The 27,647-nt window shown below is 34.8% G+C and overlaps 8 protein-coding genes and 1 pseudogene across 9 annotated transcripts in view; 3 read left to right on the forward strand and 6 right to left on the reverse strand.

Annotated features, from left to right (window-relative positions):
* Positions 159 to 1,759, reverse strand: LOC104702510 (1-aminocyclopropane-1-carboxylate oxidase 5). Its single transcript, XM_010418369.1, has 4 exons — positions 1,544 to 1,759; positions 1,220 to 1,452; positions 757 to 1,122; positions 159 to 584 (listed from the first exon to the last, which is right to left on the reverse strand). Exons 1-4 carry the CDS (start codon positions 1,643 to 1,645, stop codon positions 356 to 358), a joined length of 930 nt encoding a protein of 309 aa, XP_010416671.1. The 5' UTR covers positions 1,646 to 1,759; the 3' UTR covers positions 159 to 355.
* LOC104702511 lies at positions 10,740 to 11,713 on the reverse strand. The gene is made up of 2 exons (XM_010418370.2): positions 11,447 to 11,713; positions 10,740 to 11,356 (listed from the first exon to the last, which is right to left on the reverse strand). Exons 1-2 carry the CDS (start codon positions 11,589 to 11,591, stop codon positions 10,878 to 10,880), a joined length of 624 nt encoding a protein of 207 aa, XP_010416672.1. The 5' UTR covers positions 11,592 to 11,713; the 3' UTR covers positions 10,740 to 10,877.
* On the reverse strand, positions 12,827 to 13,491 carry LOC104704932. The gene is made up of 2 exons (XM_010420937.2): positions 13,225 to 13,491; positions 12,827 to 13,134 (listed from the first exon to the last, which is right to left on the reverse strand). The coding sequence occupies exons 1-2, from the start codon at positions 13,367 to 13,369 to the stop codon at positions 12,827 to 12,829; spliced, it is 453 nt and encodes a 150-aa protein (XP_010419239.1). The 5' UTR covers positions 13,370 to 13,491.
* LOC104704933 lies at positions 14,881 to 17,377 on the reverse strand (annotated as a pseudogene).
* Positions 17,777 to 19,283, forward strand: LOC104702514 (keratinocyte-associated protein 2). The gene is made up of 5 exons (XM_010418372.2): positions 17,777 to 17,888; positions 17,999 to 18,158; positions 18,314 to 18,365; positions 18,730 to 18,796; positions 18,916 to 19,283. Exons 2-5 carry the CDS (start codon positions 18,003 to 18,005, stop codon positions 19,004 to 19,006), a joined length of 366 nt encoding a protein of 121 aa, XP_010416674.1. The 5' UTR covers positions 17,777 to 17,888; positions 17,999 to 18,002; the 3' UTR covers positions 19,007 to 19,283.
* LOC104702513 (pentatricopeptide repeat-containing protein At1g77360, mitochondrial) lies at positions 19,374 to 21,169 on the reverse strand. The gene is made up of 2 exons (XM_010418371.2): positions 21,078 to 21,169; positions 19,374 to 20,928 (listed from the first exon to the last, which is right to left on the reverse strand). Exon 2 carries the CDS (start codon positions 20,919 to 20,921, stop codon positions 19,476 to 19,478), a length of 1,446 nt encoding a protein of 481 aa, XP_010416673.1. The 5' UTR covers positions 20,922 to 20,928; positions 21,078 to 21,169; the 3' UTR covers positions 19,374 to 19,475.
* LOC104702515 lies at positions 21,314 to 24,028 on the forward strand. Of its 2 annotated transcripts, none has more exons than XM_010418373.1 (10): positions 21,314 to 21,408; positions 21,508 to 21,845; positions 22,029 to 22,105; positions 22,222 to 22,412; positions 22,525 to 22,633; positions 22,714 to 22,811; positions 23,107 to 23,172; positions 23,304 to 23,393; positions 23,485 to 23,644; positions 23,789 to 24,028. In XM_010418373.1, the coding sequence occupies exons 2-10, from the start codon at positions 21,520 to 21,522 to the stop codon at positions 23,953 to 23,955; spliced, it is 1,284 nt and encodes a 427-aa protein (XP_010416675.1). In that variant the 5' UTR covers positions 21,314 to 21,408; positions 21,508 to 21,519; the 3' UTR covers positions 23,956 to 24,028. The 2 variants fall into 2 exon arrangements, with proteins under 2 accessions (XP_010416675.1, XP_010416677.1); XM_010418375.1 differs by having other exon boundaries at positions 22,249 to 22,412.
* On the forward strand, positions 24,160 to 25,185 carry LOC104702516 (glutaredoxin-C3). The gene is made up of 4 exons (XM_010418376.2): positions 24,160 to 24,423; positions 24,548 to 24,621; positions 24,707 to 24,805; positions 24,965 to 25,185. Exons 1-4 carry the CDS (start codon positions 24,251 to 24,253, stop codon positions 25,018 to 25,020), a joined length of 402 nt encoding a protein of 133 aa, XP_010416678.1. The 5' UTR covers positions 24,160 to 24,250; the 3' UTR covers positions 25,021 to 25,185.
* Positions 25,228 to 27,647, reverse strand: part of LOC104702517 (amino acid permease 3-like) — a 3,422-nt gene continuing 1,002 nt past the window's right edge. Inside the window, exons 4-7 of the mRNA XM_010418377.2 lie at positions 26,694 to 26,908; positions 26,436 to 26,575; positions 25,986 to 26,344; positions 25,228 to 25,886 (exon numbers count right to left, since the gene is read on the reverse strand). Of these exons, the coding sequence (XP_010416679.1) occupies positions 25,592 to 25,886; positions 25,986 to 26,344; positions 26,436 to 26,575; positions 26,694 to 26,908 (1,009 nt within the window). The 3' untranslated portion in view covers positions 25,228 to 25,591. The remainder of the gene's footprint in view (positions 25,887 to 25,985; positions 26,345 to 26,435; positions 26,576 to 26,693; positions 26,909 to 27,647) is intronic.

Raw genomic sequence — 27,647 nt, forward strand, 5'->3', positions numbered from 1 at the left:
TTTAATGTTATCCAGATCCAGGTTAGCAAAGCACCTATATGATAAGGCTAATCGCTTAAAGTTTGCAACTTACTAGTTCTTCATTTAAGAATAAAAAAATATTCAAGGTTACTAATATGATGTTTTTCCTCTAATTTTAATCAACTGCAAGAGTCAAAGAAAGGCACACACACTTATATTCATAAACTAAGAACATAAGTCACAACAAAGATTCATACATCACATGGAAAAACAAAAACAAATTACAAAACCAGGAGAACAGATACCAAATTTTTCATTTATATAATTTGGCAAATATATAATGGGGTAAAGATAAAACAGTGATAAATACTGTAAAAATAAAAGAAGATTACAATCAGAGAGATTTTACAGCTAGAAAACGAGGCTCCTTAGGCATGAACTTCTGGTTTGCATAGACATCCATGTAATCTCCAAACACAAACTTTGGGTACTTGTTCTCACTTCCTTCCTCCGCCACCACGGCTGGCCCAATCGCGGCCTTGTACGATGGATTGTAGAAGGAAGCTATGGACCTTCTGTTTCCTTCCTCCCTCGCCAACCCCCTGTGCCACGCGCTCTTGTACCTGCCATACCCATTATGGTTAAAACCTTAAACTCAAAATCTCAAAACATTTGCGTGTACTAGTGTTGTGGTTGTGTGTCACCATTCGGCTTCAAAATCAATTTATGCATGTGGTTGGGAAAAAAGAATAGCCAAGAATATGGTTTTGGTTGGTAGAAGAATAAGAGAACTACCTTCCGTTGCTAAGAACTTCAATCTGATCACCAGTGTTGATAACAATGGCGTTAGGTAGAGGCTGAACATCGATCCACTCGCCGTCTTTCAAGACTTGAAGGCCGTCATATTCATCGTCTTGGAACAGCAAAACGACACCTCCTGCATCAGTATGAGCTCGGAGGCCATTGACGCGCTCCGGGTGAGGACAAGGTGGGTAATGGCTGACTTTGGTGCCAAAGAAAGCTGTCTCTTCTCCATCTTCCATTCCTTCGTTGAAAGCTTTCTTTATGTAACCTTTAGGCAAACCCAAATTCTCATCCATCACTTCCATCATTTTGCTTGCTAGCTTCCTCACTTCTTCTCTGTATTCTCCCATCGCCTCTCTGTTTTTTTTTTTTTTTTGAAAAAACATAAAAAGTTGAGATTTTTAAAAACGGGTTTGGAAGATTTTGAGTAGTTTAGAGAGAAGAAAGTGTTTACTTGAGGCCAGAAGTGTTGGATGGCCATTCGTTTTGGTTATGGTCCAAGAGAGTGAAGACATCTTCCCAGTCAACGTTTTCGAGTTTCTCGCCAGAAGTTTTCTGAACCAACTCGTTGAGCAACTTCACGGGACTTGAGGTCTTGAATGCTTCTTCTCTCTCTTTTTTGTAGCACTCTGCGCTCAGCGTCTTCACCTTGTTCAGAAGCTCCAATGGAATCCCATGGTTCATCAGCTATAAGCACACAAACACACAGAGATATAAGCACATAAAAACAGAGAGAAGAGAAAATAGAATGTTCTGTTTTTATTTTGAAGATCCGAACCTGAAAAAATCCCCATTCTTCGCATGCTTTAGCGATTTCAGACAGTGTCTTTTCTCTCTCTTCGCCATTGAGCTTGGAGAAATCGATAACAGGAATCGCCATTTCAGATCCACAAAGAGAGAGAGAGAGAGAAAGAGAGGTGTGTTTAAGACAAAAGGCTCTGTTTTGGGTAAGTCAAATACGACTCTGTTTTTGTAATCAGATTTAGTTGTGAAGATTATGGAAAGCTTAGGCCTCCATTTATACTATTCTTAAAATTTCCCCTTTATGTGTAATAAAAAAATGAAATTAAAAGAAATACGTAACAATGAACAGTTGACTAATTAATTTCATTTACGTTCGTTTTTACGTTATGTTTATTTTTATTTTTTTTCAATGTTAAGCATGCATAACTACAATACAACCGTTGAATATTACAGTTTCATGATTTCATCATACTAAAAAAAGATAATAATAACATGGGATGCACAACTATCTATGTGTTTAAAAATGTAATCAATCCTTTAGTAGTTACAGTTAGTCCATCTTCTTGACTTTTAATGTATTTAAAAAAATAAGTTAAAGATTAACGAATTAAAATATACATTTGCATAAATAATCCTTGGCATTAATGAACCGCACTGATCTCACCAGGCTTTGACTGTTCTCTTTTCAAGTGCTATAGTTACCGGTTTCACCGTTAATTTTCAGTTTTAATAAAATAAACATAATTTGAGTCGACTTCTCTGAAAGCAATGTATAGTTCAACCGATTATAAAAGTGTTGTATGCTACTACGACTACGAGAGTTATGTGTGAATCCGCTATCAATTTTGTCAAGTGCTAATTAATCAAGTATTTAACGGTTAGGTCAAAAGGCATAGCCTAATACTAGTATTTTGTTTTTTTGACTTAAAAGTTACAAAAAGAAAAAAGATTATTCCGAAGATAAAGTGGTACTATTAGATTAGGTCAAGAACCATAAATTAAAGTGGCTACTTACTCCTGTCTGAAATTGATCATACAGACTAATTATACCTCTTGATGACTTAAGATCATGAGATTATTCATATATATGATTAACTTAGCATAATTAAGAAGAAAGAGACATAGATATGTTTTTATTTATTTTATTCAAGTTATTGCCTCTTTATAGCTTATGAGAGATATGAACGTGGAAAGTAATAATAGGTTTAGCTAATTATATCCAAAATAATTAATAGGTTTTGTTTTCATGGTACGTGGACAAAATTAGGGGAACATGGAGCATTTTATATATGAGATAATTATGAAATTGGAGGAAAGGTTATTAGTGGAAATAATTGTCTGTACAGCACAGCCATCTCTGCTGTACACATGAGCAGGTGATGCCTCTTTTTTGTCCTTATCCATCTCAATGCCTTTGTCTGAATAATGAGCACAATAACATAGTCTCTATATATGTATATCATTTTCAATTATTATCAAAGCAGAGGTGAAGAAATTAAATCCAAAAAAAAAAAAAATCAAAAGAGAGATTGAGATCAATATTACCAACTGTGATCTATCATATAATTTTGTATCAATTTTTTCTTAGATAACTAGAGTAGCATTAGCTCATGTCCGAAAATTTAAGTGTGGTTGATCAAATAAAAAAAAATAGTTTTTTCAAATATCATTTATCATTTCTGATGGACTAATTTTTTTTATACAAAAAAATCCATCACAGTAAATATCTACTCAAAAATACCACTAACTATGTGTTTGTAACATAATTATTTAATACTTGTATTTTTGTGAATCTACCACAACAAAATAATTATCTTTGTTTTTGTTTCACAATGTACTGAACTACTGATGTACTATCCCTAGGTGTACAATGTACTTTAGTAAGCAAATATATATAGAAGGTTTAATTCCGTTTGTTTACTTTACGTTTTGACATTGGATTCGTGTTATTTATGTATAACACGAATTTTTAATTTAATAGGTTATGAAACTTTCATTGATTGATTCCATTCTCCCATATGTCGGTGTATCTCTTTTTTGCTTCAATTTTTCTATAAGAAAGTTTCAGATATGAATTTATATTTGGTATACCGTAAATTAGCAAAGCTTGTCGTAGAGTTCTTCTAGAATTTATATCTTAACACTACAAAAAAAGGCATGTTGCATCAGTTAATTTGTGTCACATAAATAAATGATTTAAATTTGAATTATTTTTCTATAAATGATACAAAAAAATAAAATTTAACATCAATTGAAATAACTGATGCCATCAGTAATCTGATTTACATCAATTCAGAATAATTGATATAAATTTATATTAATTTGCATCACTTTAAAATATTGATACAAAATATAATTTTACATCACTTCAACAATCAATATAATTTATAATTTATACTAACATTACTTAATATAATTGATACAAACTTACATCAATAAAAAGTGATGCTAATTATATGATTTAACATCGATTGTAAAAACCAATATAGCTATTTACTTGTTTTATATCGATTAAATGAACTGATGTTATTTACTCTTAATTTATATCATTTAAGAAATTTGACGCTAATAAAACCAACATGCATAATCATTAACAAATAAAATGAATATAAATAAATAAATATATATATATATATATATTAGTTTTTAATCATTTTCAGTTTTTTTAACTCTATTTAAATATCTAGTTTCTTTCAAGGTTTTTTTAATTACAAAATAATATATATATATATATATATATATCACTCTTTCAACCATATGTTCACTGTTTAATTTCGCAATAAATAAAAAATAATAACAATAAAATAATTAAAACCTTAAATCTTTATATTTTTTTGTTCAAAATTGTTTATGGTTCCGAAATATACTCAATTTCGAATTTTGTTTATATATCTCACATATATCCTCAATTTCCATTTTAGAAAAAGTGAAAAATATTTTTTTAATAAGTAATAAATATTTTAAATATTTTACCACATAATGAAAATATCATTTTCCTTAAAAATAACTAATTAACTCATCCCTCTTTTTATGGGATCCTTAATGTTTTCTTCTTCAACCTCACGTGCACTTACTTCATAACTGTTTGTTCTTCTCCATCTCATGCTCTTTTTATTTTTTGGAGGTTTTTACTTTCTCAATTTCTTCAATAAATCTATATATGCTGAGGCTTGGATTCTATTTATCTTAAAGGTTGTGATTACACTCATTTTCATAGTTTGTTTTGTTATGAGTTTTTGTTTATGTTATAATCATGATTTTGTAAGCAGTGAGGAGATTGACATGTATGTACTCTTACATGGTTTGGGAAAAGATAATGTAAAGGTGTTCTTATACTTTTAAATAATATTTCTATATCAAACAATATTCAAGAGATATAATCTTTTTTTTTTGTAGTATGAAGATATTTCAAGCACCATGAGAATTCAAATGATCCTTTGCCAGAGCTAACTTACAATCATTATTCTACATGTAAAAGTGGCAAAGTACAGCAAAAAACCGTTTTCAAGATGAAGGAATAATGTCCGCAAGACAATGGAAATGAAGTAATATTGAAAAAAGCAAGATGTGTTTCATAAACGTGGAAGGAATCATTGCTCCATTGTAATCTTGGATCATATCACTACTTTTTTTTTCTATAAAGGATCGATGATGATGCATATTATAGGGTTTGAATTAAGATTTGATTTACTAATGGTGATATATTAGTAAAGATTTTAATATATTTTTATTGAGATTTTAATAGATATTTTCAACAGTTTTTGCTATACAAAATATAATAATTATTAAAAAAAATTATTAATAAAATAAATTAGTAATACGAAAATTATATTAAAAATTGTAAATAACATAATTATGGGAAATCAATAATAAAAATTGGAATTAATTTTAACATCACTACTTACAGTTGATACAAAAATTTTACATCAATTTTAATAAATGTTACAAATAGTAATATCACTTATATTAATTGATACAAATTTAACAACATTTATAATAAATGATACAAAACTTAACATCATTTTTTACAAGTGATATATATTAACATCGATAACAATAATTGATGCAAATATTTTTTTAAACCGATGCAAAATATTTGCATCGCCAAATCATAAATCACTTATATAAATGATGTAAAACTTATTTGCATCAATTATACATGATGCAAATATATAAAATAAGTGATGTAATTATTTGATTTTGCTAGTTGCTAGTTATGATAATTGTTTGCTGTTTGGATCTCTCTAGCTATCATATGTTTCGCTACTATTATTGACATTAATACGTTTCCATAGTGTTCATAATGTATAGAATTAGTTAACATGTAATGGTCAGCTCCCATATTTCACATGCAGAAAGCCATTGCACCAATATCATTATACACCCTAAAGGCCTAAACTGGAAATTAACCAATACTATATATATATATATATATCCATACAATTCAGATAGGCGTAAACTATTATTTTAAGAACTTTTCTTTCCAAATTAATTTTATAAAAAGTTTGGTTTTTTTTATAACTGATAAAAAGCAAAGCCGTCCATGATCACATGGGACTACACTTGGAAGTGGCGTTTTTGTATTAATATAGATTTGTTAATTAATCATTGATCCATTTTTCTATTAAAAAGAAGAAAGTAAAACCATTTATCATCCAAATGCATTCCCCCGTGCCACTGTTTTAGTAAGATCGACGAGTAATAATAATACTGACAACATTATAATTACTCATGCATATGTTTAAAAAAAAACAAATTGATATACAACTGAAAAGGTTAAGAACAAATAGAAAAATATTATTGGATTAAGTAAGTCTTGAAGGGTACAATGGAGTGGATCACATGGTGCTGAGTGATCTATGTCTCTTTTATGTTGCAGCAATCGAATCTATGGACTAAAAATCTCAGCTTAATTATTAATATCTTTGAATTGTTGTTATAAGGTAAAATAAAGTAGCCTTCATGTCTGATTTTCGTTCTTCAGGAAGTTGCATTTGGAAGGGTCTCTTAAAGTTGAGACCGCTAGCAAGGCCTTATGTGGGTTGCAATATTCTTTCGGGAAGACAAGCCTTGTTCTGGCATGACAACTGGACAGGACTTGGTTCTCTGTTAAACATTGTTGGTGATCAGGGCCCGAGAGTCACCGAAATTTCTTATCAAGCTCGGGTTAGTGATGCTTCTTCAAACGGCGGTTGGAATCTTCCAAGAAACCGTCATTCTCTGGTTCATTTACTTCGGATTTGTTTGCAAGGTCAAGTCCCTCCACTTCAAGAAGCTGATGATGATACTTTCCACTGGAAGATTGATGCAGACCAAAATCATGCTAAATTCTCCTCAATTAAAACATGGCGGCATCAGCATCCTACTGGTAATCCTGTCACTTGGCACACTCAAATCTGGTTTAAAGAGCGCATTCCTAGAATGGCATTCATGGCTTGGCTTACTGTCCAAGATAGACTCACTACAAGGGATAGACTGATGAGATGGAGTCTACCAGTCCCACCTGCTTGCCTACTTTGCCAGTCAGGTAACGAATCAAAGAACCACATATACTTTGATTGTCCTTACTCTTACAATCTCTGGACTCGATTCTTTGACCACTTTCAACCTCTCCCTCCAAGCACTTTCGATAGTTTTTTAAATTGGATTAAGTCTCCCACCACAAACAGGAGACTTAATTCAATTTGTAAACTAGTGTTTCATGCTTTGATTTATGCTATCTGGAAAGAGAGAAATTCCAGAATACACACCTCAGCTATCAGAACTGAAGCACAACTTCATTGTGAAATCCAGCTACAACTAAGACGAAAACTCTTATGGTTGGATCGCTCCCTCTCTCCCGGACCAGTCTCTTCCAATACACCCCATGATGCATATCTTTGTTTATGGTTCACTCACTTTCAAGCCCCATAACCTTTTTATCCAAAATGTATTTCTTATCTATGTATCTTCGGTTTATGTAAGGAACCATGCTTCTAATAAAAATGGTATTTAAAAAAAAAAAAAAGTAGCCTTCATGTATGCGCACCAATTTCTATTTCTATCAATCAGTCAATCTATATGCATGTTATACCTGTATATTCTGTTGAAATAATTACGTACACACCATATCAAGCAAGACTAGTTATTTAGTTATATACTTATAGTGGATATTCATCTGTTTATTTATTTATTACTGTGTTTTGTTGAATGTTAAACTTAAATTTCAACCACTATTAACAACCAGCCTAACGACCAACTAGTCATCTTTCGTTCAATGTATGAACATGTTCCTCGATATTATATACATATGGGCTTAATTTGGTGAAAAGAAAGATAAAATACGTCTATTTAAAGCTTGTAAGAACTAATGTCGACAGTGCTAATATAAATCCTCAAATCTAGTGGACGTACTACTTTATAAGTATAAACGTTACAATAATATAATTTTTTTTATAAACATTATCTTCTTGGTTTGCTTACGGACTTTGTGGTATATTAATTTTCATACAGTAATAAATTTGTTCATCAATAATTGTATTTTACTTCCGGAGAAAATGAAGACACATTAGCTAAGTGTGCTTAGTCCGCAAAGTAAACAGTGAGACGTGGTCGGTTCGTTTCCATATATTTTGGACCAACTAATTTGACCTTTTCATTAACTTATTAGTATTATCGTCTTTAATCTTTCTCTTCTCTTTATAACCGTTACCGACATTTTTGGGGATCTTCTCCGACTTCCGTTATATATTTATGATTTTAAATCTTTTTTGCGCAAACCAAAAAAACACCCTATTTTTATTTTTATTTTTTTGGTGTGGAACACACAATATAACAACATAACATTCTTTCCATTTTTTTTTTTTTGAATTCTTGATCCAATGGCTCTATATTACTAATTTAGTAATACGCAATTTGGGATTCATTCCAATCTAACCGCAGTTAGTTCTGTCAGTTTGTAAAATGGATGTTTTCGACTTGAATTCTATGGCCATGAAGGTTTACAAGTTTTTAAGTGGTTATACAAATACAATGATAGAAGGTTATACATTGTCTGATTACATCTATATTTTTTGATTAGTTCATACGCATGGGCACAGAATCAATGTACATAGAACCATATAACACGTCATGGTCTACGATTCTTGGCTTTCCATGGACGCGGAGGACCCAACTTCAAATGCAATTTATTGCAAAATTAATTTAACTGCATAATCAAATTAAAAGTCAAACTATCTTTTAAATCATTTCTTTCACCCATCTTCACGTTTCCACAAGATCATCAGTAGGGCTCACATTTCAGACAATTTATCTATATCGTTATTCTTTGGTTAGGTGTAGTCATAATTATCTACATATATGTACTTATAAATAATATTAAAGTGTGTAATAATGATATTTTTTTTTTGGGTGTGAAAACACAAGAGGAATGGGTGATTTGTAGAGTGTTCAACAAATCAGTCGTAGCTAAAGGGTAGACGCAAGTGATTAGGAAGGATGATAAAGAGACCTTCGCTAGCAGGGAGGCCAGCAATCGATAAGATATTAAAAAAAGTTCTTATTTTCATATAATGTATAGTGAACTAAAACAACTTAAAGCATTTCGTTTCAAGGTGAGCATCTTAACTAGTTGGGATAGTTTCTTGGGTAATATATATGTGATGTGCCAAACTTTCCCTCTTTAGCTAGCTTTTGTGATTAGTTAGACCATATTCACTAATATAGTATCAGAGCCCCCAACAAGCAAATTCTCACAAAAATGATTTTCCACATTCATTAAGATCCTAACCAGTGGGGTTTCTCACATCATTGCTCATAATTATAATAATAATAAAAAAAAAGGAAGGAGAAAAAAAGAGGATCGTTGCTTAGAAAACGTTTCTTGCCACTTGTCAGTATATGATTAGTTATTTTTTATTTTTATTATTTAAATTTTAAATAAACAACTTATTTATTATAATATGATTAAATCAAACTATATTAATTGAGAAGTACAAATATGAAACTAACCTTAAAATATGTAAAAAATTACATTCAATTGACATTAGAAAAATTTAATTAAGATTAATTAAATATAATTAATTAAAAATAATATATTAATTGAGAATAACAAATATGAAACTAACTTTAAAATGTGTAAAAAAGTACATTCAATTGCCATTAGAAAATTTTAATTAAAATTAATTAAATATAATTAATTAAAAATAGAAAACACTGACAGATCAAAAATAAAAAAACCTCGAAAAGTTCAAAAAAAAATATTCAAATCAAAACTAATTTGTACATGAGAAAAAAAAATTAACAGCTAAGATTTTTTAAAAATACAGATAATTATTAGTTAAAAAAATTATTTTCTCTCTCTAATAAAATTATGGACGAAAATTAATAATATTTTTAAAAAATATAAACCAATCAGAATTTCAAAACTAAGATTTTATATCCAAGTAACAATAAAATTATTTTTAATAACTAGATTTAGAAGATTTTATTAAGATTTCAAATTATGATTCTCCTATCATCATACTTATGATTAATAAATATGCAGAATTTTTTATGCATATGTTGTGATTTGAATGTTTAAAAGCGAAGATATATTACTCTTTTATTTAATGTAAAAAATATATTACTCAATCAATGAAAATAAATGTTTGTTTTAATTTCCATATTAGCGACTTGGTAAAACTAAATTTAGATAGTTGATAAATTAATAAATTTTATTTGCTCACAATTATAATATTAAAATTACTACTTCATATTTCACAAAATATTGATGCAAATACAACAAACAAATAATATAAAACTGTAATATACATCAAAAAATAAAATACTATAAAATTCTAAAATAATTAGTATTAAAAAAGACATATATAGATTTATAGAATAATTAACAATAATATTATCTCAAACCAAATATTTTTTTAAAAGAAATATAACAATAATTTTTCTGATTATATTATAATTTTTTAAAAAATGTTGATCCGTGCTTTAAGCACCGGATATCTCCTAGTTAATTCATTAAAGAATCTCCCGGAGTCACCGACCGTTGTTGGTCATGGTCTAATAGACCAGGTAATACATTATAGTAGGGGGATTGGGAGCAAAATTAGGGTTCCAAATTTTAAAGATTAAGCGTAATTAACTTTTATGTAAGGCCATGGCCATCATGCAGTTTGCTTACATAGATACTGAATTATTTTAAAGAAAAATAAAAATATAAAACCATTTATATAAAATAGTCCACAACATGCAGAGGAATGACTAGAAAATAGATTATAGTAAAACATAATTATAAAAAACAGCATCAACATATCATGTCCTTTCCACCTCGGCGTTTCCACGTTTTGGTGAAGTGGTTTCTTCATCTGATTGAGTAGTTGCTCTCTTCTTCTTCAGAGCTTTTTTCCTTTCTTTCCACTCTTTTTCTGCTTCGTCGTCTTACATGCACGAAGAGGTGAGGACGTTCCAACTTGTGGGATTCCGATTTCGTTCTTCAGAGCTTTTTCTTTCTTTCCACGCTTCTTCTTCTTCTTCCTCTCCCACAGATTCTTCTCCCTCGCACAGTCACGAAGAAGTGACGACATTCCAACTTGTTCGATTCCGATTTGGCTGATATCGAGAGGGTTCCCTCCATTTGAAAAGCTAGACCAGAGAAAAACTGAACTTGGAATACCAAGTGGCCATGGACATCCAATTGTGTCATCGGGAAACGCCAAGAGAACATTGATTCCGAGCTCTTTAAAGGTAGCGTACTTAACATAGTGTTGGGACATTTGTGAGATTACCATCAAATTTGTTAGTTCACCACGATGCTTAATTCCCCACATATAAACGTCCTCAAGGATCTTAGAATGTTTTGCACGTTTATCAGCTGAAACCATATATGGAGATCAGATAAAAGGATACAAAAAAAAAAACAAACAAACAAAAAACCAAAAAAGACAGAGTGACAGGAATTAACCGTTTTGCAGAAGCTTGATATTGGCGGATTCAAATTCTTTTGCGTTCTCCAGCTCCAGCTTCGTAGATGAATAAGCAACAATTGACATCTTGTTACAAGTGTAACCCATATACGCGAGAGATTCTTTGAAACTACCAGAGATCATAGCAGGAGTGCGATTCCCTAGGAGTGGGCAAGCATCCAGGTCCCAGAAATGCCTGTCTCAGCGTCTGCGAGGTTATTGTAATTAGGAAACATCAGTGTTCTAAAACTCGGGCGTATAGCCCGTTTAGGCGCTGCCAATACTCCATTCGGTGGTGTAACGTTTCGAATATATCATATACGGTTTATTATGTGTTTTCTTAAAATACGGGCGCGTATGCACCGCATAGAGCGCATATACAACCACCGCCAAAACGTTCCTGTGTTTTTTAAGTGGGCAAAGACTTTTTTTCTTTTGAAAATAAGTGGGCAAAGACTTATTCTATTAAAAGATGATAACTTTAATTAAGATCCTTAAATAATCTGATATCTCTTTGGCTCTATCTCTCGTTTTCACTCTTACTAAAGTCGACTATTTCTCATATGTTACTCCATCTCTTGACTCTCGTCCATCTCTCTGTGACTCGACTCCAACGTTAGCTGCTTCGTGATCGTCCATTGTCGTCTTTGTGCTATAGTTCTTTACTATTTTCTAATTTAGTATTATTAATTAAACTAGTAATAATTTGATACTTTTACTTTTATGGTTAGAATTTAGTTTTTTTTTGAATCATTTATATATTTCATTGATCTTAGAGCACCCGATCACAATTTGATTATTTTAATATTATATATTTGATAACTCAACTATCTCTTCGATTGTTTTTAACAAAATTGCAGAAACTATCTTCAAAACTGAATCATTAACACTTACTTTTGTTATTATATATATAGTTTAACTATCATATATATATATATACACATATATATATATATATCCGCATTGACTCTGCCTAAACACCCACATATACAACTAGGCGCTAGGCGTTCGTCCATCACCTAGAGACCGCATAGCGCATTTTAGAACACTGGTATATATCAGTACAAATTTTTTTTTTTTTTGAATAAAAATATATCAGTACAAATCATTTTAGTTTAATATCTATATATACTGTATGTGATAAAGCAGAACATTAAAATAGATGAAATAGTATTAGATATAAACCCATGTTAATTACTTATATTTTTCGAGATAAAATTTAATAAGATGTTATAATAGTTGTTAATTTTCTTTTCTTCTACCAAATTAAAGATCAATATTTTTTTATTAAGAAAATTAGAATTGAAACAACCACAATTCTATTTCGTAAACTCTAAAGTTGGCTGGTCGATTGTAAGCTGCACCAGCAATTTCTATTTTTATTTAAACCATGAATCATTATTGANTTGTTCGATTCCGATTTGGCTGATATCGAGAGGGTTCCCTCCATTTGAAAAGCTAGACCAGAGAAAAACTGAACTTGGAATACCAAGTGGCCATGGACATCCAATTGTGTCATCGGGAAACGCCAAGAGAACATTGATTCCGAGCTCTTTAAAGGTAGCGTACTTAACATAGTGTTGGGACATTTGTGAGATTACCATCAAATTTGTTAGTTCACCACGATGCTTAATTCCCCACATATAAACGTCCTCAAGGATCTTAGAATGTTTTGCACGTTTATCAGCTGAAACCATATATGGAGATCAGATAAAAGGATACAAAAAAAAAAACAAACAAACAAAAAACCAAAAAAGACAGAGTGACAGGAATTAACCGTTTTGCAGAAGCTTGATATTGGCGGATTCAAATTCTTTTGCGTTCTCCAGCTCCAGCTTCGTAGATGAATAAGCAACAATTGACATCTTGTTACAAGTGTAACCCATATACGCGAGAGATTCTTTGAAACTACCAGAGATCATAGCAGGAGTGCGATTCCCTAGGAGTGGGCAAGCATCCAGGTCCCAGAAATGCCTGTCTCAGCGTCTGCGAGGTTATTGTAATTAGGAAACATCAGTGTTCTAAAACTCGGGCGTATAGCCCGTTTAGGCGCTGCCAATACTCCATTCGGTGGTGTAACGTTTCGAATATATCATATACGGTTTATTATGTGTTTTCTTAAAATACGGGCGCGTATGCACCGCATAGAGCGCATATACAACCACCGCCAAAACGTTCCTGTGTTTTTTAAGTGGGCAAAGACTTTTTTTCTTTTGAAAATAAGTGGGCAAAGACTTATTCTATTAAAAGATGATAACTTTAATTAAGATCCTTAAATAATCTGATATCTCTTTGGCTCTATCTCTCGTTTTCACTCTTACTAAAGTCGACTATTTCTCATATGTTACTCCATCTCTTGACTCTCGTCCATCTCTCTGTGACTCGACTCCAACGTTAGCTGCTTCGTGATCGTCCATTGTCGTCTTTGTGCTATAGTTCTTTACTATTTTTCTAATTTAGTATTATTAATTTGATACTTTTACTTTTATGGTTTGAATTTAGATTCTTTTTGAATCATTTATATATTTCATTGATCTTAGAGCACCCGATCACGATTTGATTATTTTATTATTATATATTTGATAACTCAACTATCTCTTCGACTGTTATTAACAAAATTGCAGAAACTATCTTCAAAACTGAATCATTAACACTTACTTTTGTTATTATATATAGTTTAACTATCATATATTCATATATATATATATATATATATATACATATATATATATTTGCATTGACTCCGCCTAAACACCCGCGTATACAACTAGGCGCTAGGCGTTTCGCCTAGAGACCGCATAGCGGATTTTAGAACATTGGGGAACATACATAAGCAAATTATATACGAAACGAAACGGTAAAAAATAAACAAACTCTATCGCCATATATATATGAGAAATAAAAAAAGAAAAAAAAGATAAACTTGAAACACTTATATTCGATTAGAACGAATCTATTGAACTACTACAGATCGATCATATATTTCAACGACAGGATATAAAGAAAGATTAGCAGAGAATTTTCTGGTCACGTTACACATACTGTACGTAGTTTCAAACGGAGTTTTGCTGCGCGCAGCTGAGCTGAGAGAGGCTATTTTTTTTTTTTTAAGAGTACTCTATATATCATGGGTTACCTTACCCGTCTAAAATGACCTAACCGCCCACCATTTCACACGTTTTGGGCCCGACCAAAAGGCCGGCCATTCGAGCGTTCAATGCATGAGTATCGCCTCGAAACCGACCTTTCACACCGCCACTCGTGCGTCTCTCTTGCTTTTTAAGTTTTTTTTTTTTAACTTTGAGTATTTAAAGAAAGGGATTACAATATATTAATTAATGGGAATACCAAGTCGACTGAACCTCAAAGGATTATAAAGATATAATATAACAACATGTGAGCATCACGTCCCCAATTTAGAATCTATAACCAATCAGAGTGACCAGAGTGATTTAATAAAAGATATAAACCAGTCTTTCCCTTGAAGCCCTTCTATAAGCATCGATCTTGTCTGATAGCTAAATTTGCAGCCACTTGTTTCCATTACTTGAAACAATTCACAAAATCCCTCTACAAAGCCCTGTTTAAGCACACCGTCGATGAGGACTTTCCAAGCGATTTCATCATCGCAGTATAATCCACATCGAAGCAGTTTTTTGAAAACCGAGTTGCCTCTCTCTTTTTGATCTCCTTCTTCATACAACTTGCAAATCAATATTTTGCAAAACTCTAGTTGTGGTGAGTGACCATTGCATATCATATCTTCCACAACTTTTGCAGCTTCCTCATACTTTTGCAGCTTGTAGTAACATCTAAGAAGACCATCACAAATCTTGTCACTTGGAGATATTCCTACTTCTTCCATGCGATTTAACAATCTTTTTGCTATCTCTAGATTTCCAACTTCACATATCCCTAATAAGAGCTTCTCATAGCATTTGGCATCAGGGTCACACCCATGTTCTACCATTTTCTCAAAAAGTTCGTCAATGATATCAAACTCTATCATCTCCCACATAATATCCGTGGACTCCAAGTAACTTCCTGTTCCACCACACTTCTCTGTTATGTGTTTCTTCTTGAACAAGTGTTTGATCAGAGACATATATGTACGGTGAGAAGGTTCACAACCAGTATTCAACATGCGCTTCAGGACATCAAATGCAGAATAAGTCAGCCCTAAAGATCCATAAGCCTTAACCATTGAGGTATAAGTGAACTCATCCGGAGTAACACCCTCTCCCCTCATTTTCACCATCATCTCCTCAGCTTCTTGCAATCTCCCAGCACTATAGTACGCCGAGATAAATGATCCATAGCACTGCGCATCAGGCTTTTGTCCCGAAGACAGCATCTCATGAAAACATCTATCAGCTTCATCAAAATCCCCTTCTTTAAGCATTCTTGCAATAAGAGTCGTGTATGTACTTTGTGTAGGCTGTAACCCTAACTTCTCCATCTTTTCCTTCAGTAACAAGGCTTCTTTCAATTGTCCATTACTACATAACCCATGTATCAAGGAATTATAAGTATACAAATCTGGCACACAACTATCAAACAACATTCTAGCATCATCTAGTTTCCCAACCTTGCAATACCCACTGATCAAAGCAGTGTACATGACTATGTCTGCCTCTATGCCTTTACGAGTGAGGGAATCAAAAAGGCCACGCGCTTCTTCCATCCTCTCATTTTTACATAGAAAATCTATAAACCTACTGTATGTACGGTGGTTTGGAACCAATCCATTTTCTTGCATCAAACTAAGCAATCTATATGCACTGTCTAAATTACCAGAGCTACACTGTCCAGCAATCAATGTATTGTAAGTAATCAAGTCTGGAACCAAATTTTGCTCTTGCATCTTACTAAGAAGTCACATTGCTTTGTGCACATTCTTCTTACAAAACCCTTTGATCAATGCATTGTATGTAATAACATTTGGCGTCAACCCAAATTCCAGCATATGATCTAGCAACCCACTTGCTTCATGGAGCTTATTTCCACTACAAAAGCTCTGAATTAGCACAATATACATACAAACATCAGGCTTAATGCCACTTTCTGACATTTGCTTAAACAAACTCAACACTTCTGATTTACGCCCTGATCCACACAAAGCATCTATAAGCACAGTGTATGTACGGACATTAGGACAACAGTTGTCATCTTTCATTTTCACCAACAAGCTCAAAGCTTCATCAATCCTCTTTGCGTCACAAAGACCATATATAATTTGAGTGTAGGAAACCTCATTTCTAAAACAACCCTTCTGAGACATCTCCTTAAAAACCTGAAAAGCCGCATCGACTTCTTTTCTTCGACAATGACCAGTAATGAAAGACGTGTATGTGAAATAATCAGGATCCAATCCAGCCTGAATCAGCCTACTCACATACTGATTTGCTTCTACTACATATCCAAGCTTACAATACCCATTAACTAATGTGTTAAACGTGTAAACGTCTGGAGAAACCAAATCTTCCAACATTTCTGTATAAACTCTCTTCATTTCCTCAACCAGTCCGAATCTAGCCAATGAACTCAACAGAGTATTATAGCATTTAGGAGTAAGCTTGTATCTAAACTCAGAGCTATTGTCTTTATTACTCATTGTTCTACAGAAATCAACAACAAACAAAGCTTCTCTCGCTGAACTGCAACTCTTTATCATCAATATCATGATCTTAGGAACCTCATAAGCTATTCCATGGCTACATAGAAGACTAACCAAAGATGCGTATGAACTAACATTGTGCTTAAACCTCAGCGTCCGAGAGATCCAATCCGAGAAGCTAAGAGCTGTCTGAGGATCCAGATTGAGTGAAAACAGTGAAGATACATGAGATGGCGTTATAACAGGGATCAGAGATTTCAGAGAGGGACTGTTCTGCCAATTCTGTTCGGAGACAATCGAGAGTAATCGGCATGGAAGATTAGAAGAATCAGTTTCTAAAGTTAAGATATTATGTGGAAGCAAAGATGCGGCAGCGGAGAACGGCCTTCGACGGAGGAGGTAGCCGGAATAAGTAGAAGGAGAGGGAAAAGGAAGGAATCTCATCGTCGGAGAGTTCTACTTCCAGTTCAAGCAACAACAGCAGGGGTTAGAGTTTATGAGAATAAAAATCTCAAACCCGGTACAATGCTCTGTTCTGGTTTGCGAACACGAGTAATTAAACCGGGGATTTTACCAAATTCATAATAGTGTTACGTATAATACTACGTCGTTTCTGTTTCCATGAAACGACAGCGTTTGGTTCTGTCAGGGTATATTTGTAATATTGATGATAAACATGTATATTATGGTCAATGCGAGTCCCAACTTACCAATTCTTGTATCTCTCTTCTCGATCTCCTTGGTAAGCTAATTTTGCCGATCTTCGAAGTGGAACTGTGGCAGTGACGAGCGAGAAGAGACGATCTATTTAGGGTTTTTTCAAGGTAACTCATCATATTCTTCGAATGAAGCTTTAATTTGTCTTATAATTGCGATCAAGAACATTAGTGTCTGTGACGGTCTTAATTTTTGATTGTTTGGTTGGGGGATTTAGAACCATGGCAGGAGCTGGAACATCGATGCTTGGGTCTGTTCTTGTGTTTACAGTGATCCTATCGCTTCAAGAAATTTACAGAGGGAAGTTAGCTTCTTCAGAGCTGTACACGATCCTTGGTGGATTCACAAGCTCTCTCCTTTTTTTGTTTTCTCTCACTGTAAGCTCCTTATAATTTTACATCGTAGTCATGGAAATGTATTACCTTTACAACTCCAATGTTGATCTGTGTCGTAAAAGCTGAGATCTTTTGTTCTATCTACGTTTTGTTGAGTGTCAATTTCGATTGATGTGCGGTTTCTTTTTCACTTGCAGTTCATTGGAAATTTCCAGGAATCTTCTGGAATCAAGAGTGGTTGGGGTGCTGGTATGTCCTTGCTTCTTCTAGAATTCGAAATTGTTTCATAAGATCAAAACCATTGAAGTCGGAGTTGTAGTTTAAGGGCATATACACAGCAGCATCACACTAGAATTAGTTTGCAAAGTGCACCCATTTTCTCAATTTTGATGATGCTTTAAGTTTACATTCTGATAATAAAAGACTCTTTCAGTGATTTACTTGGTGGAACATGAAAATTGTCATTTACTGTCTTATTTGGATCACCTATATGAGAGTCACAGTAGCAAACGACTAGAAGTTTGTTTGCCTCCTCCTGCTGTTGCTGCGTGAATGTATGTATTCAAACAAGGGTTTGCAATTTATTGAAGTCTACTTTTTATTTTCATGACAGTCATTCTTGCCGAAATCATAGCTCTTATCGCTGCTAGCACGGTGCATCGGGTTTGTATTACAACCTGGTAAGTGAAAATTCAATAGCTCTGCTTGATATATCCATCCTCCATGTTTTCATTATTTCATACCTCCCTTGGGAAAAGCGGTGTGCTGATTGCTCTGCTGTTTCTTGATCTGTCTGCAGTTTCTTGTTCTCTGCTGGGGTATTGTACGAGGTGAACAAGATCTCTGGATACATGCTATCCAAAACCGAGTCCAAGTCTAAGAGACACTGAACCAGATTATGTAGTTGGTTTATTCTGGACTTTAGATTTTGTTTGGCACTAGAAGATGCAAGAACACTTCCAAATTCATGAACTGGGATACTTGGAAACCTTGAGTTCGAGATCGGCATCTTATAGTTGATGCGACTAGTCTGTTTTCTTTGCATCTTATAATCATAGAAAGATCATCGTTTTAGTTGTGTTTATGTTCTTGGAGAAACTAATTTTGTGTCTTTTGGCCTTGATGTCATATCATCTGCAACCGGGGCACATCAACTGTTTCGTATCATCTCTTTATATAAATATATCTCATGTATCAAAAACCACAACAAAATCTGATTTTCAACTTCAGTTATAAACTTTACAACAACTGAAATGGATCATGGGCCAATTGCACAAACAAAACATGTGCAGGATGCTTAAGATCATCAGCTATTGTGAGACGTACAAATCTATGTGCTTACCAGGAAACCTAAGAAAGTCAATCACACAAAGGCTCATTAACCAAAACGTTCATCTTCTCATTAAGAAACTTGAGCACATCTTCTCTATCTTCTTTGAGAAGCAGCTGTCTTAATCTACCAAACGTCACACCTGATGGTCGAATTCCCATCTCGATCATCTCCTCTAACAAAACACAAGCTTTCTGAGTGTCATGCTGCTCGCACAGCCCGTTAATAAGAACAGCGAATGTATGCATACTTGGGAACACCCCTTTCTTCCTCATGTACTTCCAAACTTTATCTGCCGTCTCCATCTCTTTCTTCTCACAAAACATCTTTATCATCATCGTGTATGTGTCTGCGTCTGGTTCACACACTTTGATCATCTTCCTAAACACATCAAAAGCTTCATCTTTCTCTCCACGATCTATTAAGTGACGCAGTATAATGTTACATGACTTGGAGTTAGGCGTCACACCCTTATTCTTCATTTCTTTCAAAACCCTATACACATTCTTCATCCTGTCTGCTTTGCAAAATGCTCCAATCAATGAATTGAAAACCGCTACATCAGCTTTCATTCCACTTCTTTCCATCTCGAGGAACGTATCAACCGCCTCTTCAAGCCGGTTCTCAGTTCCATAAGTATGTACAAGCACACTAAAGATAAAAGTGGTCGGCTTACAAATGCTTGGATCCATGCTCCTCACAATGCCAAGAGCTTCATCAACTCTTCCAGCTTTACAAAGTATGTCAACCATTATACTATAAGTCACTATATCCGGGTGACAACCTGCATCAATCATTTCCCTGAAAACCTCTCTTGCCTTGGGCAAGTTGGGTTCTTTCCCCCATCCTTCAAGCAGTATACTATACGTTTTGGAGTCAGGCGTAAACCTATCCCTCATCTTCTCGAATACCTCCTGCGCTTTCCTAACATTTTTAGATTTACACAAAGCACTCAGCAACCCGTTGAACGCCACAAGATTAGGCGGCAAATCATACTTCTCCATCACATTAAACGCGTAAATCGCCTCATCCACTTTTTGCGCCCTCGCGTACTTCCTCATCACGATACAAAAAGTCTCGATATTTAGCATCTTCTTCTTCCTCATTGAGTTGATGAGATCCCACATGAGCTTGTACTGCCTTATCTTTGCAGTAGACTCGATCATCATGTGATACGCACGAACACTATGCTCGTAATGCCGTTGCTTCTCAGACCATTGAAAGAACCTGTATGCCAACAAACCAGCATTCCTGAATCTATTTAGAACATCTTCTACAACTTCTTGTGAAACCCTTAACCCGCTTTGATCTAAAGCCGAGTCAAGCACCAGTTGCGGAGAAGACATCATTACTTTAGATATGTTCTTCGCCATATCCGCAACATCTCTAGCTTGTTCGCTTGAACTATACAGCCTCGCAGACAGAATACTCTTACAACATAATCTGGATTGATGATTAAGAATCCTGATCGTCATGGTTGATCTAACATTCCCATCGCCAAAAAAAAACAATGTGAGGCATTTCGTCGAACAGGTGATGAGCATTATTATAGTTGTGTTCATAAATTAACACAGAAACATATCTATCTAATCTAACTAACACACATATGCGTTATCAGAAGCTTTCTTTACATTTAGGGATCAAGTGGGTGTCTTTCAGGAGTGGTAGTTTTGCTCACTGGGTGACAGGGTCCAAGGACGACGACTGAAGAAGGAGGACGAGGTATACGCATCGTTTTGAGAGTGAAAATAATGGGTCACGTGTGTAAGCCCAGTAAAAAAAGGAAAAGAAGGCCTAAATAGCCCAATAAGCTATAACACTGGCGCGCCGACTTAAAAGAGAAAAGGAAAACCTTTTTGAGATGGATAAGACAAGAAAAAGCTTTGAAATTTACCGGTAAAATTAAGCTCTGAATCCTAGAAACGGACCACTCGATCGGCTTCACTAGTGTGGGTGTTACAGGTGAAAAGATCTTTGATTTTCACTGGATCGATTTGAAAGGTTGTGTCTTTGACTTTGATCATCACTTGTTTTATTTTTTTTTTGCTCGATCAAAATTAGTGGGAGTCGGTGATGGAAGATTTCGCTGTTCTCGTCACGGAGCGATATGGGTTAAAGCCACAAGGCAAGTCTGCTCCAATGGCAATGGCTTCCTTGAAGAAGCGATCGGTCAACCACCCTAACAATGGCGAAACCGCAGAGTTGACCTCGTATGGTTCTTCGAATCATAGCGCTTGGGACACGGATTTTATTATTGATTTCAAGTTTGACGGTGGGGATGAGTTCAACAAGTTATCTTGTAATGAAAATGGTAAGAAAAGGTCGTGTTTTAATGATGACTTTGATGATGAGTTGTTGATACCTGGATTTGGTGGTGGACTTAGTCAACCTAGTAACAGGTTTGTGATCATCATATTAGTTCAAACTCTTGGCTAATTATTTTTAAGATATCTGTCTGCTGCATCATGGAATTGTGTGATTAGTTTTGGAAAGGCACACTAATTAGTGTTTATGCTATTGATCTTTGTTTACTGTTGCTTGACTTGATGTTTCTGTTTTTTTTTTTGTTGTTGTTCTTTCAGCGCGACCGATACATGGACTGTTATTGCTGATGACCCTTTTGAGGTTCGACCATCAAATTTGGTAGATCCATCTTCAGGTATAGATGTGGTTCCACTTACAAAACTCGATGTTCTCCATATTCTAATACAGGGGAATGAAAGAACCGTTGATCTTTTTATTAACTTTGTGTTGTTTCACATTTTTTTGGCACAGTTACGAATCCAATAATTTCTTCTGTAGATGAGCTTGCAAAATTTGCTATGGGTAGTTTACATTGTAGCTCCCTGGATTCTGACAATGATGTAGATGTTGAAGAAAAGAAACAAGAATTTGGTGTAGATGACCTTGAATCCATTTTCATCCCTGGGTCCAGCAGTGTACCAAATTCATATGCTACAACTGAAGTAAGAAACTGCCTTCAAATGTTTAAAAACTTTCACCCTTATAAAAATGTTACCAATTTACAAACTTTGTTCTGAACCTGCATTCTGTATATCATCTTTTTGATCTTGCAAGGAAGAATTTGGTGTGCCAAAAGAGAAATGTAATGAAGAAGGTTCGCTTAGTCCAAAGAAACATGATGCTCCAGCACATGTCCTGGATGAACTTTTTCCACTTTTTGGAGGTAGGCGTTGTGGTGATCTGTTTTCTTCAGTTATCAGATTACTCATATATTATTTCTGAGCCATGTTTCTTATGCAACAGATGACCCGTTTCTTAGAGAATTTAAGGCAATTCCAGGGGAAAGTGACAAAAGAAGAATAGCTAGATGGGAGCGTGAACAAAGAATAAAGAAACAAATGGTATGCATGGATTTTGCTTTGATTCGTTTTGTGCAACCTTTTCTACCTCTATTATTATGATATATCACCTGTGCAATATACGATCTATTTGTTGAATGGATGGAACTTTTCCCCAAACCACTTGCCGTGCTTATGTAAATGTCTTGCATTGCGATACATAAGCTTTTTGTAACCAGTTTGTTTGTTGAGGGTGATTTATTACTGTTTCTCATCAAATTTTAGCTTGCAGCAAGCAGATTCTGTGTTTTGGTTCACAGTGATATTACGCTACTCAATGTCTTCTTCATATATGTAGGATCAGGCTGTATCTGATATGAATGACCGTGATCGTCAAATTCAGATTGAACAAGAAGAAAGGAGTGTAAGTGATGCTATTTATCACCAGTATATTTTTTATAAAACTTCTTCACTATCATACTTTTCTTTCAAACCATTAGTAATGTTGACATTGTTAATCTTTCTTTGAAAAAAATGGATTTAAATCCTGTTTAGAGGATCTCGGAGACCCTTGATGCGGAGATTAAGCTTTGGGCTGCTGGGAAAGAAGGGAACACGCGTGCGTTGTTATCATCGTTGCATCTCGTAAGTAGTTTTAAACCAACTTTTGTCTCTTTACATTGTTAAATATCTCAAAGTCTATTCAAGTGTTCTTATTAGTAAGTTTCATGGGCAGGTACTGTGGCCAGGATGTGGTTGGAAAGCTGTCTCTCTAACAGATTTGATCACTTGTGGGGCAGTGAAGAAAGTGTACAAAAAGGCAAATTTGTATGTCCATCCTGATAAAGTTCAACAGAAAGGAGCTCAACAAAAGTATATGGTTCAACATTTTGAAGGTATATTTCCACACAGTAGAACCTTTTCTCAGAATAAACGTGTTGTGGAATGTTCAATTGCTTGAAGAGTTTCGGATCAGTTCTCTTAAGTTGATGCTGTTTAGGTGTGAATATGATCTAACGTTCCACAAATGCATCTTACAGGAAGCTTGGAACAAGTTCAACAGAGAGGAGCTATCCTAAAACTGTTGGACAAGTTCAAGAAAGAGGATATATGTGTATATATACAAAGTATATGGTTCAATTCGTTCAAGTATGGTATTATATGTTGGACACAATACATTAGTCCGGCCGAACTCGTTCACATTTGATGTGCAGACTTTAATCAAATTGTATTTGTCGTAATAAAGCATAAATAAATATAAAAAAGTGAAAATATTAATTAATAAACTATAGATTATATTTACACAAGCAATAATAATAATAAAAAAAAAAAAAAAAAAAAAAAAATTGGTTGAACGACCAACAACAGATTAGATAATAAGTCAACATGTGTCTTTAAGAGCCATAAATTGGAAAGCTAACAATAAAAATATAAAATCACCTACTATAAAACAAAGAAGAAAAAAAAAAAAACATATTCCGACGAGCGTGATCGAAACGGCGATGGTTGACCAGCAGCGTAGTCGCCGTGTAGCCGTGGTGGCGGTGCTATTATTGCAACTGGTGGTAGTGAGCGATCTGTGGAATACCGTGGGAGCTGCGAATTCGGTGTCGGCTTTTGTTCAGAACGCAATTTTGTCCAACAAGATTGTCATCTTCTCCAAGTCATATTGCCCGTAAGTTTTATCTCTTTTCTTTTGTCTCTCTGCAATTGAAAAATTTGTAACTTTGGTTAATATATCATCTTAGTTTTAATCCGATTGTGTTTTGTCAAAATTGTCTTCTTTAACTTGTTGTTAGGTATTGTTTGCGGTCGAAACGTATATTTAGCCAACTTAAGGAAGAGCCATTTGTTGTTGAGCTTGATCTGAGAGGTATGTTATGATGACTCTCTTTTTTATCATCTCACCGGCCTTGTACAACTTTTTTGGGTATACCCTTTTCTTGTGTTTTTTGCAGAGGACGGAGATCAAATCCAGTATGAGCTTTTAGAGTTCGTTGGTCGCCGTACTGTCCCTCAAGTTTTTGTTAACGGCAAACATATCGGTGGATCTGATGGTATATATGAGTTTGCTCTCTCTCTCTCTCTCTCTCTCTCTCTCTCTCTCTCTCTGTCTCTCTCTGTCTTTCTCTTCTCCAAGTTTCATTCTTTTCTCCAAATTTCCCTTTTTTATTAACTCAAACTAAGCCTTGCATTTTTTTTTATCTTGCTTCCAGATCTTGGAGATGCTCTGGAGAATGGTCAGTTGCAAAAGCTTCTTGCTGCCAGTTGATTTTGCACAACCTGGAATGTGAAATTAATGTGATTTAGTGGAAATAGGGATTCTGTTTGCTAGTAGTAGTAGACTGAATAAGTGATATTGGTATGTCTTTGTGTGTCAATGTCTCCTTATATAAAGTTATGATGATGCATTTGATAAATTCTTGATCTTTCGCTATCCCCATTGCTCATACTTGTGTGCTTTATAGCGAACGGTTCATACCGCAAAGATCCAATCACTGTTACGAATAGCAAATACAAAAACAGTGATGCATGTTGTAGCTGCAATTTCACCACCACTGCTGTTTCTCAAACCTCTTCTATTGGTATACATATTATTATAGTGCTACTTCATGATTCTCTTGCAGCTCATGATAATTTGATTGAAGAAGATATGGTCGTTAGGACTACAATTCTTGCCTTCCGGCTTCGAACTAACAGCATTATTGCTTTTATCTATTAAACACAAGCTGATCAAAATTCCAAAGTTATATTACTTTGGTTCTCTTGACCGTTCTTGATTCGTCCTTTGTGTTTGAAATTGGACTTAGTCATTGCTTTGAAATGGCTAAGTCACAAGTTTTTCAGTAATTGCTTTGAAATGGCTTGTAGGACTTTAGATCGAGAACAACCCCAGCTATTGACCCTGCAGCTGCAGCAATGCTAACTACCAAACACCCTAAGCTGAAAACTTGTAGGCAAACCCATCTGGTGCTCCATCTAGGTATCTTCTTTTGCGCAATGTACATTTCCACCGGGAAATATACCGTCAACGGCCAAAACCCGAGTGACCCTAGCAGACCCACAACGTCGTTGAAAAACGGAAGAAGCATTGAGATAACTGTCGTTATGATGACAAACACCGTCCTCCATATCAACCTGAGTAAGCCATTTACACACCACAAAAAAGCTTTGATTAGTACATACACCTCATGTCCAAAGCTCAGATCCTGTTAGTTTAAGTGAAATGTTTTGTACCTGAATAGATTCAAACGGAGAGGCTTGAAACCGGGAATAGGGATTTCGATATCTTTTGCGATGAACTCACTATCAGGAAAACGAATGGAAGCTTGCTTCTCAATGAAAGCAAACAGAGGTTGGCAATAGACTTGGTATGCACCAATGAGGTGAATCACAATGGCTGCATTTGCAATATCTAGAAGCCAATAAGGATTATAAAACCCGAAACCGGTTAAGAGGTTTCCAGGAGACAAGTCTCCAAAGGCTGCATAACCCATACAACCACACAACATGTAGAAGATAGTTGTTACACCAACGCTCACAAGCGTTGCCTTCTTCATCGTTTTCTCTTCTGATGGTGGTGACTTTACTGTGTCCTGTTTCAAACCACAAAGAAAAATACTTCAGGATGGGACCAATACTAAATGGCTTTGATCATAGACTTGAAACAGAAAAAGTTAGGAGTACCTGAATCTCGATGAGAATGATGGAGTAAGAGTAAGCAAAAGCAATGTTTCCAAGAGCTTGAAAGCTTCTCCATATCTTCTGTGTCTCTGTTACTGTTCCAATGCTAATACCAGTGAGGCTTCCCTTCACCTTCCCATTTACTGATGAAACCAAAACAAAAACAGGAAAAAACATTACTTTTTTGCATTTAGTAGCCATAACTTATGAAATCTCTAGCTTAAGACCCTAGATTGTTTTTTTTAGGTTCAAAGAACGAACCGACGACTTGGGCTATGCCAAGGGCGAGACCAGCGGAGGAATAAGTGAAGGACATAACGGCGGCGAGGATTGAGAGCCACCAAAGTTGATCAAAATCTGGAATCTGAGAGAATAGAATCTGGACTAATCCAAAAGCAATCATGTAAGGAGTACTGTTCATCTGACATGGATCTTTCCCTCCACTTTTGTGAAAACAGTTGGATCTCTTTATTGCCCTGTTTTTCAAAAACAAACAAACAAACAACAGTTGTTAGTTTTTTTATCACAAACTCGTTTGACCCCATTATCAAATTTCGTACGTAGCGTTAAGTGTTTAACAAGTGAGAACACTCACATCATGCTTATAGCTGAAGCAATCGTGTAGCCAATTGCAACACCAAATATATTAAGATACTGAACAATCCCACATAGCGTCACCTTCACGCCACCTGTCAAGAACAATAAAACATGTTATGTTCTGATATGATCCCTCAGTCCTTTTTTTTTTTAAAAAGAAACTCTACTTCAAATTTTTCGTATTTACCTAGGTTTGATCGGACAGCTCCCATATAAGTGTAGTTCCTCTTGCCAGAGATAGGGTCGCCGGAGCGGTAACAGGTGGCGAGGAGAGAAGAAGTGAAATAAGTGACGACGGAGAAGAGCAACATCGCCACCGGTCCGGCGATCCAACCTAGCTGTGCCGTAGCCCATGCTAGTGACAAAACTCCTGAACCTATCACCGCCGTGATTATGTGTGCACTCGCCGTCCAAACACTCCCTAAAAACCCATAAATTCCAAAAAAACTTTATATCTTTCTCATTTTCCCAACATAACTAAACATCCAACTTAGAATTAACAAATTTTTGAACTATTCTATATAACTAAGTCTCAATAAGAATCTAAAGTAGAAACATTTTTACCAGTTCGTTTGACTTTTCCGTCGTCGTCGAAGCATTTGGAGCCGCCAGTTTGTG

Source organism: Camelina sativa, chromosome 7, assembly GCF_000633955.1.
Source record: "Camelina sativa cultivar DH55 chromosome 7, Cs, whole genome shotgun sequence".
Lineage (NCBI taxonomy): Eukaryota > Viridiplantae > Streptophyta > Magnoliopsida > Brassicales > Brassicaceae > Camelina > Camelina sativa.

Excerpts from the sequence above, each read along its gene's own strand:
- LOC104702510 (XM_010418369.1), bottom strand. The coding sequence starts at position 1,645 with ATGGCGATTCCTGTTATCGATTTCTCCAAGCTCAATGGCGAAGAGAGA. Across the intron at positions 1,123-1,219 it reads TCCAACACTTCTGGCCTCAA|AGAGGCGATGGGAGAATACA; the intron begins GTAAACACTTTC and ends AAAAAAAAACAG. Across the intron at positions 585-756 it reads GAAGTTCTTAGCAACGGAAG|GTACAAGAGCGCGTGGCACA; the intron begins GTAGTTCTCTTA and ends TGGGTATGGCAG.
- LOC104702511 (XM_010418370.2), bottom strand. The coding sequence starts at position 11,591 with ATGATCTCTGGTAGTTTCAAAGAATCTCTCGCGTATATGGGTTACACT. Across the intron at positions 11,357-11,446 it reads TATCAAGCTTCTGCAAAACG|CTGATAAACGTGCAAAACAT; the intron begins GTTAATTCCTGT and ends ATATGGTTTCAG.
- LOC104702514 (XM_010418372.2), top strand. The coding sequence starts at position 18,003 with ATGGCAGGAGCTGGAACATCGATGCTTGGGTCTGTTCTTGTGTTTACA. Across the intron at positions 18,159-18,313 it reads TTTTTTTGTTTTCTCTCACT|TTCATTGGAAATTTCCAGGA; the intron begins GTAAGCTCCTTA and ends TTTCACTTGCAG. Across the intron at positions 18,366-18,729 it reads CAAGAGTGGTTGGGGTGCTG|TCATTCTTGCCGAAATCATA; the intron begins GTATGTCCTTGC and ends TTTTCATGACAG.
- LOC104702513 (XM_010418371.2), bottom strand. The coding sequence starts at position 20,921 with ATGACGATCAGGATTCTTAATCATCAATCCAGATTATGTTGTAAGAGT.
- LOC104702515 (XM_010418373.1), top strand. The coding sequence starts at position 21,520 with ATGGAAGATTTCGCTGTTCTCGTCACGGAGCGATATGGGTTAAAGCCA. Across the intron at positions 22,413-22,524 it reads ATTCATATGCTACAACTGAA|GAAGAATTTGGTGTGCCAAA; the intron begins GTAAGAAACTGC and ends TGATCTTGCAAG. Across the intron at positions 22,812-23,106 it reads AAAGAATAAAGAAACAAATG|GATCAGGCTGTATCTGATAT; the intron begins GTATGCATGGAT and ends TCATATATGTAG.
- LOC104702516 (XM_010418376.2), top strand. The coding sequence starts at position 24,251 with ATGGTTGACCAGCAGCGTAGTCGCCGTGTAGCCGTGGTGGCGGTGCTA. Across the intron at positions 24,424-24,547 it reads TTCTCCAAGTCATATTGCCC|GTATTGTTTGCGGTCGAAAC; the intron begins GTAAGTTTTATC and ends ACTTGTTGTTAG. Across the intron at positions 24,622-24,706 it reads TGTTGAGCTTGATCTGAGAG|AGGACGGAGATCAAATCCAG; the intron begins GTATGTTATGAT and ends TGTTTTTTGCAG.